General features: G+C 35.1%; 1 protein-coding gene across 1 annotated transcript in view; it reads left to right on the plus strand.

Moving 5' to 3' along the window:
- LOC137392042 (uncharacterized) overlaps positions 1-15,811 on the plus strand; it is a 32,911-nt gene that overhangs the window by 13,734 nt on the left and 3,366 nt on the right. The window contains exons 3-4 of the mRNA XM_068078652.1: positions 5,130-5,269; positions 6,241-6,337. Of these exons, the coding sequence (XP_067934753.1) occupies positions 5,130-5,269; positions 6,241-6,337 (237 nt within the window). The remainder of the gene's footprint in view (positions 1-5,129; positions 5,270-6,240; positions 6,338-15,811) is intronic.

Consider the following 15,811-nt stretch of genomic DNA (forward strand, 5'->3'; position numbering starts at 1 on the left):
TTGAACTTCTGTTTTCGATTTTTCGTAAGGTTTAATTGCTATATTGCGGTCAAGACCGATTCTTTGGAGCGGACACTTGCATTATCTCCGTAAGAAGAACCTCTACATTTTCTCTTTGTTCGGTCAGACAGACAGTTCGATGTATCATTTTTATATTTGCACCAGTATCGAGAGGTACCTTGATTTGATATTTTGATGGATAGCTTCTGGTGGAACAGTAACCTTTTTTATTTTTTATACACACATACTTTTATGCAAGAATTTTTATTATTAACTCTACATATTCAGGATTTTCATTTTGTTTTCTCAGTTCGTACTAATTGTGGCATTACCAAATCGTCTTTTTTATTGTAATCGTATCAAAACAGACTTAGCTTAGCTATAGCTTGCTAATTATTTCACATTTATATCTAAACTCTTTTATAGTCGTTTTATTTCTTTTTTAATTTATTTGACCTGCGCAAAACATCCTCGTGATATGGAGTTTGAAAGTTAGTTTGACAAAGTTTGAAAACCGTTTCAGTTGTTTTTGTTTTTTCTCTTAATTTATTTCAACTACACAAAACACTTTCCTCATGATATCCAGTTTGAAAGTTAGAATGGCAAATGTTGTTATATGTTAAATACAAATCAATTTTCTGTCCAAAGACTTTTTTATTACCCGGGCAATGCCAGGTAGCACAGCTAGTATTTATATATGTACTGTATTAAAATATACATATATATTTATCTATATCAAAATATACATATATTTTTATATATATACTAGGTGAATGCTCAAATGTTAAAAAACAAGGCAAAAAATTTATTTTCTTTCAACATATACATCATTTACCATTCTTACTTTTAAACTTCAAATCATGAGAAAAGTGGTTTTTTGTGCAATTTAAATAAATTAAGAAAAAAAAACAACTGTAAAGGTTTTCAAACCACTGTAACTTTTAAATTCCATATCGTGAAAGAAGTGTTTTGCTAAAATAAATTATGAGGAAAAAGAAAACTGTAAAGGTGTTTAAATGTAAATGTAAAATCATTAGCAAGTAATGGCTAAATATAGTCTGTTTTGCTATGACTAGAACGAAAAATTATTTGAAATACAATTACAGTGAAACATGGATAACTCGCCCTCGGATATATCGAACACATGGTTAACTCGAACGGATTTGCTTGGTCCGTTCCCACGCAATGATAAATGGCTTTATATACCTCGGCACCGTTAACTCGAACAGTTTTTTGCCGAATTCGCAAACGTGGTTTCCGTTCAATTTATTTCGAAGGAGTTTCCACTAGTCGCGGAGCTGAGACTACTCTGCTTTCTTAACAAAAGCGCTTTTTATACGCGTATAGTGTACATATAATTTCCCCCGTACCGTATAATGGAACCGAAAAAGAAATCGTATAAAAATGATTAATAGGGTCGCTAAGACGTTCGCTTAGTTACGACCAAGCTATAAACGTTAGAAGGTATTAGCGATAAAAAATTAATAAACATAGACACAGCATGCAAAATACATATTGTAACAGTGATTATATGCGGATACATAAAGATAAAATGTCACAAATAGGCTCGTGGCTTGGCGTCCGCTACAACAGACATCAGCAAAGAAAAGCGTAGAAACCTTTTGACAAACTTAAAGTACTCGAGGAAAACGAAGCAGGACAAAAGCTATCAGCATTATCAAAAAGAGAAAATCTTTCAAAAAGTACAGTGTCAACATGGATTAAACAAAAAGAAAGAATAAGATCGTTATGTGACCAAAGTTCATCAAGGCTAAGAGATCGTTCAACGTCGCACGATGATTTGGATGGTGTATTATTGACTTAGTTTAGACAAGTGCGTAGTGAAGGCGTACCTATCGATGGGCCAATTTTGTTAGAAAAGGCTAACAAGTTTTTACAGGATTTAGGAAAGGATACTACTGTTTCTCGCGGTTGGATCGACAGTGGAAGAAAACGCATTCTATTGGCAGTCAGATAGTTGTTGGAGAGTCAGCTGCAGTTAATGTTGGAGAAGTGGAAAAGTGGAAAGAAGAGGTGCTTACTCCATTACTTCAAACGTACACTTATGATGACATATTCAATATGGACGAAACCGGGTTGTTTTACAAGTTCATGGTCGACAAAACTTTGCACATTAAAGGGGAGAAGTGTAGTGGAGGGAATTTGTCAAAAGAAAGACTGACTGTGGCACTTTGCGCTAATATGTCGGGCACCGAGAAGGAAGCTCCTATTGTAATAGGAAAGTTCAAAAATCCCCGCTGTTTTAAAAATGTTACTAACCTTCCATATCAGTATTACCACAATAAGAAGGCTTGGATGGTGAGTGGCATCTTTCAAACATGGGTAAGAGATTTTGATCGCCGGATGACCAGAAAAAACAGAAAAGTGCTTCTCATCATTGACAACTGTCCAGCACACCCAACTATGAATGGGCTTATGTCAATCAGGCTTCTATTTACACCACCCAATAACACAAGTGTGCTGCAACCTATGGACCAAGGAATCATTCAAACTTTTAAATCTTACTATCGTCAGCAAGTTTTGCAATTCACTGTTGATTATATTGACACTCATGGAAAGAAGCCAGATGCTTCTATCAATGTTTTGCAAGCAATAAGCTGGGTGGACAGAGCATGGAGCCGTGTCACAAAAGAAACGATTGCTAACTGTTTTCACCACGGGTTTGGTCATACCAACCTTGATCAAACAGATGTGACTTCAACTGCTGATGATAATGAAGGTGACACTGAGAAATCTAAATCTTCTACTACACACCATAGATTCTACATCAAATGTGACAGCAAGTAAGTAATCTTGAAATAGCCAATGCTGTTACATTATTATGAACTCGACCCGATAAAGGGCTAAATTTATGACTGTCTAAGGTGCCTAACAAATGTTTTAAAAATAGTGTTACTTTAGCTTAAATTCAAGTTTGGTTTTGCAGATGAGCTTTTAGTGGTTGATGCAGACATTACTGTTGCTGAGCATTTGAGTGATGCAGAGATTGTGCAGTCCATGACATATTGTGGTACTCTCGATGAGTCCGATAGAGAGGATGAGGCTGAGATTGTTGAACCTGATCCACCCACCTTGGCTGATGCAAACAACGCTTTAGATATCCTCAGACGTTTTATAGATACGAGAGAGCGCAAGGACTGTAATAACTGTTTAAAATCTATTTCTACAATAAGTCACACTGTTGATTTTTGTCAAAAAAATACCTTGTCACAGACTACACTCGATAAGTTTTTTAAATGAAACAACTGATCAGTTGTAAAGCATGCTTTTTTGCATTGGTCATAAATGTTTACTTATGTCCAGTTTTAAAAATTATCAGAAAGAATAGATATTTTTCTATTGGGCTGAGATTTGTTTGCAGTTTTAGGTGATGTGACTGACAAGACGTTTTAAGATTAAAATTGGCAAAATTGATCTCGAGTAAAACACTCAGAAAAAAAATGTCTTCTGAGCGTTTTAACCGCGATTAGGTTTTGCCAATTTTAATCTGAAAAAGTTCTGGCAGTCACATCACCTAAAACAACACACAAACCTCAAGTGTATAAAAATATCTATACTTTCTGATAAATACTTTAAAACTCTACATCAGATGCCCTTTAACTTACAACAAACAACCTATACTTTAGTTTTATATATACATGTAGTTTGTATATGTATCTACTGATAAATACATTCACTTGTGACTGTGCTCTGATAACTTGAACGCTCTGATAACTCAAACACTTTTGCTCGGTCCCGTGAAGTTTGAGTTATCCATGTTTCACTGTATATGGTTTTATTTCAATTCAGTGTTTGCATCATAAGGTGAAAATATGGTATAGATTGGTATAGAAACCCATAGTAATTATCTAATGCAATCACTCCCTGGTAAAAATCATCAAAATCACCATTAAAAAATAGTAACAAAACAATATGTTAACCTTGGTAACTATAGTTACCTACAATAACTTCAGTGCATTTTGTGGTTATGATCTGCAAAAAAATGTAACATTGTAATGTGCAGTACGTACCCTGGAGAGTTTTTACCTTCGAGACAGACATGTAACATAAACGCTGAATCTAACTTAAATGAATTTAGCTTACTAAACACATACTTGAAGCAAATTTTAGTATACATGTATTTTAATAAACTTCAAACTTTGAACTAAAATTTTATCACCTATCTGTTTGCAAATCCGTTTTTATCATAACAGATAACGCTGAACTGAGATAGTGAGCAACGTACATCTATTTCCAATGTTGTGGGAGGGATTTCGGCAAATAGCTTATCAACATTTTTGTTATTTCGTTGTAAGCAGTCCAACAATCGCCAAATTTTAATTTCGAGAGAACTGTTAATTTAATTTGCGGAAAACAAAGGCGCTCTAGTATGACAAGGACGAAAAAGCATCGTGTTTTATAGAGTTAGGCGAAATATATTTTATAACAGAGGCATCATAAGCTGTGGGCGCAATGTATCAATTAATACGCCATTTAGCGTGTGCAATCGGAAAAGGGTATACATTATATGGTAAGAACGATGGAATTGTAATTCTTGCGTAGCTTTGTGGTTAGATCCGCAAATTTAGAAACTTGCCGTTACAATCTTCAAGAGTTCAAATCCAGTACGATGCGAGCTTTTCTTTCCAAGATTTTAATAGTTATAGCTGGAAAGACCGAACACAAAATCACCCTGACACGCAAACATTGAGATTTATATATAAAATCTTTAATATATATACGTGTATATATTAATGTATATATATATATAATTTAGTATGTTTATCATATATACACAGTATGTATATGGTATATATACTACAAGCATATTATTATATATATTATGCTTATATATAATTAGGTATGTTTATAGTTGTTTTATCGGCTCACAGCCTACTGCTCTGTATAACTGTATCTGATAGCAATGATGTTGGTTGTACACAGCTATGTATCTGATAGCAATGATGTTGGTTGTACACAGCTATGTATCTGATAGCAATGATGTTGGTTGTACACAGCTATGTATCTGATAGCAATGATGTTGGTTGTACACAGCTATGTATCTGATAGCAATGATGTTGGTTGTACACAGCTATGTATCTGATAGCAATGATGTTGGTTGTACACAGCTATGCCAGAAGGATGTTCCATATGATGACAAAAGCTCGCAGTGGTATCCAATTGGTTCTTATACAATAGAATACACAGGTGTTCCTAACAGAGACCTCCAGTTCCACTATGGTTCACAGCTCTTTGAGGGAGTTTACAGGTAATTTTATGTATGCTGTTCCCCCAGCTATATCAACAAAATTCACATAAGTCTTCAAGTTACCTATGAATTCAACCTTAGCACACAAATGCAGAAAAAGACACCTAAAGACATGCTTTCTAACCATCTGTATAGCTTTCACTCTGCTTTGACTTGCCACTTCATTATCAGATGCAGATGCGGCACGTATCAGACATGCTTGCTAAAAAAACAACGTGTTTTGTCGAAGTGTGTAGCCATCTTTTATAACTACATGAAGACATTCAAAGTAACGTACAACAGTTGTTAGATCTTAGTGAGTGCAACACCAGGTTTATGGATGTTTATGTCTATTAGCCCATCATCATTAATACAAGAGAGAACTTGATTTAATAATACTCTAACAGTCTTCTCATTGGTTGTTTTAGATAGATTTAATATCGGATAGCTGACAAGCATTTAAAGAACACAAAAATAACCTCTCATAACTTTATTAATTAATTAACCTAGTAGTCTATGAGGGTCATTGTATATATGAGGAGATTAAACAATAACAAATATAATAATGGCTGATAGTAAAGGTTGACCAAAAAAATTTAATCCAAAGGAAAATTCATAAAAACAAAGGTAAACATCTTCCGCAGTACATTCTCAAAAGGTGTGTTCATAAATGTGTGTAGGTTATTCAAGATATAACTGTCTAGTGTGTTAACTTTCTCTCCCCGTTTTCAGTTTACTAGCCTGAGTACTATGTTATTATTATCACTAATGTGATATAGCTAGGATATGCTAGACGTTCATCACTGTGACTGGTATTGCTTTAAACTCGTTATTATAGATATTGTTGTGTGTGTATAACCAATCTGCGAATCACTTTTGTCTGCTGAATTAAAAGTTGGTCTATCCTTACTGGCAGTCAGTCCTTTTTAGTTTTGTGTTATAGCAAGTTATATACTTCCTTACTAGTGTAATTAGGGTTGCTTTCTCTTCAGGGGTTCCGTTATAAATATAGTGTGTGATGAGGACCAGCCTGTAGAGACCCTCACATTTGATGGTGAGCATAAGTTGAATGAAGAGGTGACGGAATTTGTAAGTACTCATAACCTCTATATCCTCTTCTAGATAACAAGTTTTTATTCTTCCTTGACATAATACCTAGCTTGTACTATGCACTGTATTCAAACACCTTGTCAAGTCATTATCTCTACGGTATGTTTTAAACAGAAGCTCATGTCATCCTATAAGTAGCCATACGATCTATGGTAAGTATCAGCTGCTCTGCGATGCTGTTGCCTCTGCCATTGTTTTCTTCCAAAACCAAATTTATGCATACCTATAGATTTATCCTAGTATTATCAATGCGTGTCTGTTTCGCTGCTCAACAGGGTTTTTCACAAGAGGTCCATCAACTTTTACCATCTTTCACGGTTGCTATATCTAGTTTTGGCATCAAACGCTTGTCTGCATATATTTGCAACCAGTAACTGCTGAACTGTAAGATAACTCGTGGTAGTAGTTGTTTCGCATCACCTGGCAAAATATTGTTTAAAACGATTATCGTCAGACCGTATCACTATGATAGTTATCTGATATGCTAGCGTTGTTTGCAAGACCATATTCCTCTCATCTCAGTTTGTCACACTGTCATCAAGTTAATCACACTGTACTTTATCTCACTCAGTCTTACTTCTACCATTGCTATCTGTAACTTGAATAACTACTGTAAAACCATATATTTGAACGCCACGGCGCTCATTTTTCAACACTTTCCCTAAAGTGGCGGTCAAATAAAGATGGCATTCAAATAGAGGCCGGCGTTGTATTTTTCAAATAACTTGTCAGAATTTTGGGAGGATAAATTGTACATTTACTTTTACATTCGAAGCGAATGTCGCCTATATTGTGCACTCTTTTTCGGGCGGACGACATTAACCCTTTTGGACGCAATAAATCTGCCAACTTACCTTTAACTTGTCAAGGATCTCTTGACTAAATGAATATGCATTGGAAAGCTAAAACATATCTCTGCCAATTGATATCTATAGCCTGTGCCCTGCTGTACAATTTGTTAAATTTTTTAATTTTTTTCCATTTTAAAATTGAAGGCAGATTTTTATTTTATAACTATATTTAACATTGTTGCATAAAAGCTCATTGCACTTATTGATGTTTGCTACAGTTTGCAGCCAAAACTAGCTTTTTATGTGAAATAGAAGAGGAGTTATGAGCGTCGATCCATTGTAATCATGTTAAGATAACCGCAAGGATGCTATCAAATAATATGCTATAAATCTGCTAATTTCTAAGTTATATGATGATAATAATCTATCTAATGCTACAAATATATATTCAGGAATAAGTAACATAAACAAACCATTCTTATAATACATGCGGAAACAGAAATTAACATTTTTGGAACAAAAATATTTGCATCGTTAGCTCAGCCAGTTGCGTTCTGTTTGTTGCTTTCAATGGAACGAACATTTTCTGGTTCGTTGTTCAATACCTTCCACGATGTCTTCTGACCTGAACTCTTCTTTTGCACTGATGAACTAGTCGATATTAGCGTCCGAACAATTTTTTGGCAGAGCAAAACTTTTATGTGTTGCATTTCGCACAAATGATAAAGTTTGAGACGCATGAGCGCTAGGCACAACTTTTAGCCTAACACTATTCATCCACATACCATTGTAAATGTGAACTTAACACTATTCATCCACATACCATTGTAAATGTGAACTTAACACTATTCATCCACATACCATTGTAAATGTGAACTTAACACTATTCATCCACATACCATTGTAAATGTGAACTTAACACTATTCATCCACATACCATTGTAAATGTGAACTTAACACTATTCATCCACATACCATTGTAAATGTGAACTTAACACTATTCATCCACATACCATTGTAAATGTGAACTTAACACTATTCATCCACATACCATTGTAAATGTTAACTTAACACTATTCATTCACATACCATTGTAAATGTTAACTTAACACTATTCATCCACATACCATTGTAAATGTTAACTTAACACTATTCATCCACATACCATTGTAAATGTGAACTTAACACTATTCATCCACATACCATTGTAAATGTGAACTTAACACTATTCATCCACATACCATTGTAAATGTGAACTTAACACTATTCATCCACATACCATTGTAAATGTGAACTTAACACTATTCATCCACATACCATTGTAAATGTGAACTTAACACTATTCATCCACATACCATTGTAAATGTGAACTTAACACTATTCATCCACATACCATTGTAAATGTTAACTTAACACTATTCATCCACATACCATTGTAAATGTTAACTTAACACTATTCATCCACATACCATTGTAAATGTTAACTTAACACTATTCATCCACATACCATTGTAAATGTAAACTTAACACTATTCATCCACATACCATTGTAAATGTGAACTTAACACTATTCATCCACATACCATTGTAAATGTGAACTTAACACTATTCATCCACATACCATTGTAAATGTGAACTTAACACTATTCATCCACATACCATTGTAAATGTGAACTTAACACTATTCATCCACATACCATTGTAAATGTGAACTTAACACTATTCATCCACATACCATTGTAAATGTGAACTTAACACTATTCATCCACATACCATTGTAAATGTGAACTTAACACTATTCATCCACATACCATTGTAAATGTGAACTTAACACTATTCATCCACATACCATTGTAAATGTGAACTTAACACTATTCATCCACATACCATTGTAAATGTGAACTTAACACTATTCATCCACATACCATTGTAAATGTGAACTTAACACTATTCATCCACATACCATTGTAAATGTGAACTTAACACTATTCATCCACATACCATTGTAAATGTGAACTGTTTTCACATACAAATTAATTCCTTGTTTTTCCTGTAAACGAGGAATTAATATTAGCCCGATACAGTTATTAATTATTTCTGTTGCTTTCAAAGTTTTAACGGAAAAACGAAAAGCTTTGGAGTTGGAAAACAGACTTAGATATGAACAGAAACAATGAAGGAATTAATTGTTATTGTTGTAACCAAATCATTATTAGTACGATTTTGTGGACACTTTTTTACTGATCACTTGCTATTATGGGTTCGTAAAGATCAAAGAATGTCAAGGTCGCGGTCAAATTTAGGTGGCGCTCAAATAAAGGGTGGCGCTCAATTAGAGGTTTTACGGTAACAGATATTTTCAGATAGACTTAATCAAATACAGGTAACCGTACTAGCCATGTATGTACATGTAGTTGCCTACTTTGAGTCGCTAGCTAATATAACACTTCGTAAAAGAAGTACCTGTTAAAATGTTTGAAAGAAATGCTTCCACTATTCAATGCATTTTGAAAAGCTACTTGTTTAGTTATATTCTGTGTTACTAATTGAACTTCTTACTAGTTTATGAGGATTCGGAATTCCTCATAGATTGTAACAATCACAAACAGCTTTAACCAAACATTTATGTTTCAACGAATTTATTCTCTATGCAGTTATCTGTTCAGCAGATTGATATAACCCTAAGTCAAGGAGCAATAGCTGGATGACCACTGGTCCACATCATTTTGTTTAGTTTTTCGTAAAGTGTCATTGCGACGAAACTAAAAATCGTGTTTGGCCATTTAAAAAGAAAAGACGATGGTCTAGGCGGATAACTCCATAATTTAAAGACTTCTTTAAACAAAGGCTTAACACATGCATAACTTTTATGTTGACCAATGCAGGCAAAAGAATGTTTAGCTCTGTGTGATATACTAGACTCTCTGAAATTCTGGAGGCTTCAAACCTCGCTGACAAGCTCCATGAATTGAGCATTAAAAGGGGCAATTATAAAGAGTTGTTATACTCATCGCTGTCATTGCTATGCCAGCTTTAGTCATCCTTGACTGTAAATATACTTGTATTAGCATGCTAACACTGGTCTGATGAGACACTTTGCAATGATTTCATACATGTGCCAGCCAAGTATATTGAAATGTCATATTCCCAGCAGATGTGGAGGATCAATTTGTCATTCTGTTTTGATATGTTAGTCTAGAAAAACCTTACATCAGTTTGTATTTATGAACCAGCTTTTGAATGGCTGTAAAAAGTAAAGCGTATGATAGGTGGATGTTGAAATAATGCCTTCCTCTGTGAGCACTGTTGATGATGAAACATCTCCGTTATATTCTAGAAATTAATCACTGATTTTCATGGTTTTCACATTTTGCACCTGGCAGATCATTATTTCTTGCTAGCTCTGCCATTAGAGATTCTTCTATGCACTCTTTGAATGTGCTACATTCTTCACGCTATAGTTACTTTGAAGAACTGGCTCCTGCATAGCCCACCTTAATTTCGATTCAGCAGTTAGATTCAGGCACAATGAGATTCAGGTATTTGAAAAGTCCGTAGACAAAGCAATTTCTCAGCAAACCATCAGAATATATAACATAGAAAAGGTTATGTCTGTCTGTAAGTTGTTGTTTAGAAGAGAATTTGTCCAAAAGTAATGTTATGTTACAGATTCGGTGAGCCACACCTAAGCGCTCAACTAATACAGGAGGTAGAAACAATACGTTTTTGCTGCTAAACTGTCACATCCTGTTATGTAAAGCTTATAGATCCTGTTATACATCATGCTAGCCTCATTGTGGCGACCAGTCATATATTTATCAGTATAGTTTAGCGTTTATAGTTAATAAATACATAATACAGTCATGATGTGTTGAATGTTCATCATAAATCTATCCACTCCTGGTGGAAGCAATTTGTCTATTAGCTAGTAGTCTAACTACTCCTAATGGTTACTCTTGTTTTATCTGTTGGTATTGTTAGGCCACCATCTTTTTGCACGTGTATTTTGGCTGGTAAATAATTTGTAAAAGGCAACTGTTATGTCATGTATTTTGATAGCTATTGGCTGCGCTGCCGCCAAAATTGTGCTGGTATGGTATAATCTGCAGGTGTACTAAGTAAATGGTGATCAGTTCAAAAAGTTTTTGAACCTTGAAACTCTTTGAACCTTGAACTCTGTAAAAATCGCCTTTCCAGATCTCCTTAAGTAAACTCTTCTTATCGTCATTCAGAGAGATCTGGAGCGGGCATGTAATCTCTCTTTAATAAGCGCACACAACATTTAGTAGCCATAGATGTGAGCATATGTGTGTTTTAAGATAAGGAGGATATGTCTAAATGTGTGGTTTAGGAATACAAAAATGTTTATAACAGGCACTCTCCAACTTACGAATGAGATACCTACGTTCTGGATGATCATTTGTTAAGCGAATTTGTTCGGAAGTTGTTTAAGATTATAACTTGTGCAGCGCGCATGGGCTAAAAGTTTATCATTATTTTTGCGAAAGGTTTTTCAAATAGCAAAGCGTTAAAGTTTTTGCTCTGCTAAAAAAATTGCTTGGACGCTTATATCGACTAGTTCAGTAGCTCAAAAAAGAGTTCAGACACTTAGAAGGTACTGAACAGCCAGAAAAAGATAAAATCGTTTCATATGAAAGCACCATAGATATACACCATGTTTCCATGGTGCGCAGTACTGCGAAGCAGCCCCCTCCGAAGTCGAGGGGATTGTACGTTTCCATGCTGCGCAGCGGTTTTCAGCAAATACCGCAAATTAGCCAGAGAAGAGAAATTGTATAAATCGAATCGCCTAATGGAGAAATAGAATCGATCACGGATACCGAACGTCATAAACGGTCTTTTTATGATTCTGTCGTCATTATACTTTTATTTACAATACACATTCACAAGGTTTTACAAACCTTAACACACTTTTTACATAGTAATATATTTTTAATAAGTATTTTTAAGTAATATATTATTTAAACGTTAATTTAGGATTTGCCACCTATTTTTCGAAAAGCGTTGGCATCGATAACAAAGTCCAGGAAAGTAATCACCTCATCATCCTCGTGAATGCAGACCATAATTAAATTTAGGTGAAAGAAGATCGGAAGAATAGTAAAAAACAAGATTAGCAGGACAACCTTTGTACTAGTTTATGGCCCTCGAAGAGTCCGTCTCTACGGCATGAGAGCTATGCGCAGCCACTGCGCAGTCGCTGTTTCCTTGCTGCGAATTTGCACTGGCTTCGCACTGATCAGTGCGCAGTGATTTCAGTGCGAAGACGCCGTTTCCATGATTCGGAGATAGCGCAACTCCGAAGCACTGCGCATCATGGAAACATTGTGATAGTAAACCCTAGATATGCGAATAATCAAAACAAGTGAGGCCTATAATTAGCATGACGCAACGTCATGGTGATGTGCAAAGCGAATCAGCTGATCTATTAACTCCTATTGACTTAGCACTAAAACTGCTCAATTTTTCCATAGTTTGTGCATCTGAGACTGCATATTTTATTGAAAATATGTAAAACTTATATGCAGTAATACTTCAACTTACGAGTGCCCTAACGTACGAGAAACTTGAGGTACGAGCCAGCTTTTAAGCAAGTTTTAGCACTAAAATACGAGCCATGTTTGAGATACGAGCACATGAGACAGTTGCCAAGTATGTCGGAGGTGTTTTATGAGAACAGCATCACTCTGTATTTTTTAACTGCTCAGATTATACTTTTGTACCATGTTTTTTGTGCGCGATTTTCAGTGCAGAATTATGTGAATTAAAAGTACCGTGCGTAGACCGAAAGTTTGCCAGTAAAAGGATAGATAGTGCAAAGAAAAAGCAAATGATAACAATTGATATTAAATGGGAAATTATTGAAAAATATGCAAAAGATGTATGCGTGATTGAGCTTGCTCAACAATATGACAGAAATACATCCACAATTATCAAACACAAGGATTATATTCAAGGCATTTAGTCTGCAAAAGGACTAACCATAGTTTCTAAACGATGCAGCGATCTTCACGACCACTGATGGAGAGACTGCTCAGGTTTTGGATAAAAGACAAACAATTGGCCGGTGACTGCGTAACTGAAACGATGCTACGTAAAATGGCCGGTGCTATCTATCAAGACTATAAAAAATAGACATTCGGACAAGTTGGCTAGCGGTCGTGCATTAACCCTTGGTGACAACACCTGTGTTCGTCCTGATCGCAACATGTTGAAAGGGCGACAAAGGCAAACGTCCTTAGATAGGTTTCTCTTAAAACGGCCGGCTGGTCGTGAGAGCGAAACAAAAGAAAAATTAGCTAACCAGCGAGAAACTTAAAACTATGAACGCCGAAGAAACTTTAATTGCGTTAAGTTAAAGATTAAAGTTTGCTTTTAGGTTTGCTTTTAAGTTTGTCTTTTAAGACTTGGATAAAATTTAAATTTATCAAAGTCAAATGTTGTAACGAAGGATAACTTATCTCTCCCTCTCTGGCAAATGCTAGCGTTAGCTGCTATTGTATGTGTTTAATTTTAAATTTTAATTAATCACATTTCCTTGCATTATTTTTATTTGTTGCTTTTTGAAAGCATGTGGTAAGTTAGGACAATAACCAACATGTTCTTTCTGTTACAATATATTGTTTTGAGTGTTTTATTTGCATTTTCAAAGTATGAAAACCTATCAATATATATTTAATTGTTCTATATATAAATAAATTGCACCAACATGCGAGTAAATTGACATACGAGCTCAGTCTCTGAACGCATTAAGCTCGTAAGTCGAAGTATGACTGTAATGACTTTGGATGAGAAAGGCAAGAATCTTACACACATGGTAATGAATAATACCAATGATTTAGAAGCTTCTATATCATTGATAATACAAAGAGTGACCAAATAGAAATTAAACTAATAACAAACTAATGAATCAAATGAGGTTTAGAAGCAGTTACGCTGGACCCCTGTATTAAACACCCATTAGACATGACTTAAAATAACTAGACGAGATAGTTTTTGTCTAAGGTTGGTTGAGCTAGATTCCTGCTTTGAAGCGGCATAGTGTTTTCTGATTTTAGTATAGCGATTTACTATAGTTTTGAGTAGATTGTTGGCATGCACTGTACATGTAAAACCTTGATGGAGGTTATGTAATAAAACATATATGTTACTGTCTGTGATGTTACTTGTTTAAAAGCTCTCTGTGTGATACCACAGCTCTCCATGTGTGAATGTAGGCACTTTTCTGCAGCAATTCATATTCGGCCTATCAATCTGGTCACCAATCCTCCTCTGTTTTAAACTGAGATTAGGGTTATGTCATCACTATTTCTACTTTCCACTACTTCGACATCGGTCAAGAACTTGATACGCTCATCACATTTGAGTTAGAAAAAATCCTCATCACCGAACTCCTCATCTTCACCTTCCTCAGCTTTTGTCTCTTCTTTCTTTTTCTTTCTAGCCAGAGAATGTAGCAGGAGTTGGCCAGTTTTTTCAGCCCTGCTCACATCCAGATCAATACAGTTAACATTGGGATTTGGTGTGATATCTGCTTTTATGAACAGTGCTCGAAGTGCAGATCTAAAGCACTGCACATCCGGGTTATTGTTATAGCCACCCTTAGATCGTATTGTGGAAAACAGAATCTCAATGTGATCCTGGTTGATCTTAAAGGTTAGGAAGTAGTTGATGTAAGGGTAGTTGCTGAAAAGATATTGAGCAATGTCATGTACAGATTTGGCTGCTGACTCAAAACCAATGACGAAATGATGATGATTTTCCTATTATTTTTCACTAGCAGCTTTCAGCTTGGTGTCTTTAATCGGCATAGATAGCTTATGATATTGTTGAGAACTTCTCGTTTTGAGTTGAAGTTCTGTTTTGTTATGGGCAATTCTGGATATACCTGGGGTGTTGTGGTCTCTTCTGATGACATTTCACTAAGAATTTGGTCTTATTGTTATGTTTATGACTTAAAAACTAGCATGCCAAGCGTGCTTCCACTACTAAACTTATTGCTCAAATGAAGGCTTTGATGCTGTGATGCACATCACTACGACGTAACGTCGTGAAAACAACAGCCAATTATAGGCCTCACTTTTGCTCCATTGTATTGATAGCTATTCGCCAATCTAGGGTTTACTATATCTATGGAAAGCACCAATCAAAACGCAAACTGATGAGCAAACGATACAAATATTTTGTTTAAAAATGTTAATTTTTATTTCTGCTTGTGTTATAATTATGGTTTGTTTATGTCACTTGTTCTTGAATATACATCAGTAGCATTTGATAGATAGATAAAAACTTAGATATAACTAAGTTTGCAGGTTCATAGCATATAAACTCAACTTACAATTGATCAACGCTCATAACTCTTCTTCTATTGCTCATAAAAGCCAGTTTTGGCTAAAAACTGTTAAAAGTATATCAATGAGTGCATTGAGCTTTTATGCAACATGTTTTTATGTTAAATATAGTTATAAAGGGTAGCGTCTGTACGCACAAGACATTTCGTATATACCGGTCGTAACACGAATGTTTGTAAGTAGAGTAGCGTCTCTATACTGACACAATATATAGAAGGACAGTTTGTAAAAGTGCTAATAATTGTACATCTTGGATTATTTCAACTCCCTAGAGCCAGTGTAAGCTAAAA

The sequence above is a fragment of the Watersipora subatra genome, chromosome 3 (assembly GCF_963576615.1).
Source record: "Watersipora subatra chromosome 3, tzWatSuba1.1, whole genome shotgun sequence".
Taxonomy (NCBI): Eukaryota; Metazoa; Bryozoa; class Gymnolaemata; order Cheilostomatida; family Watersiporidae; genus Watersipora; species Watersipora subatra.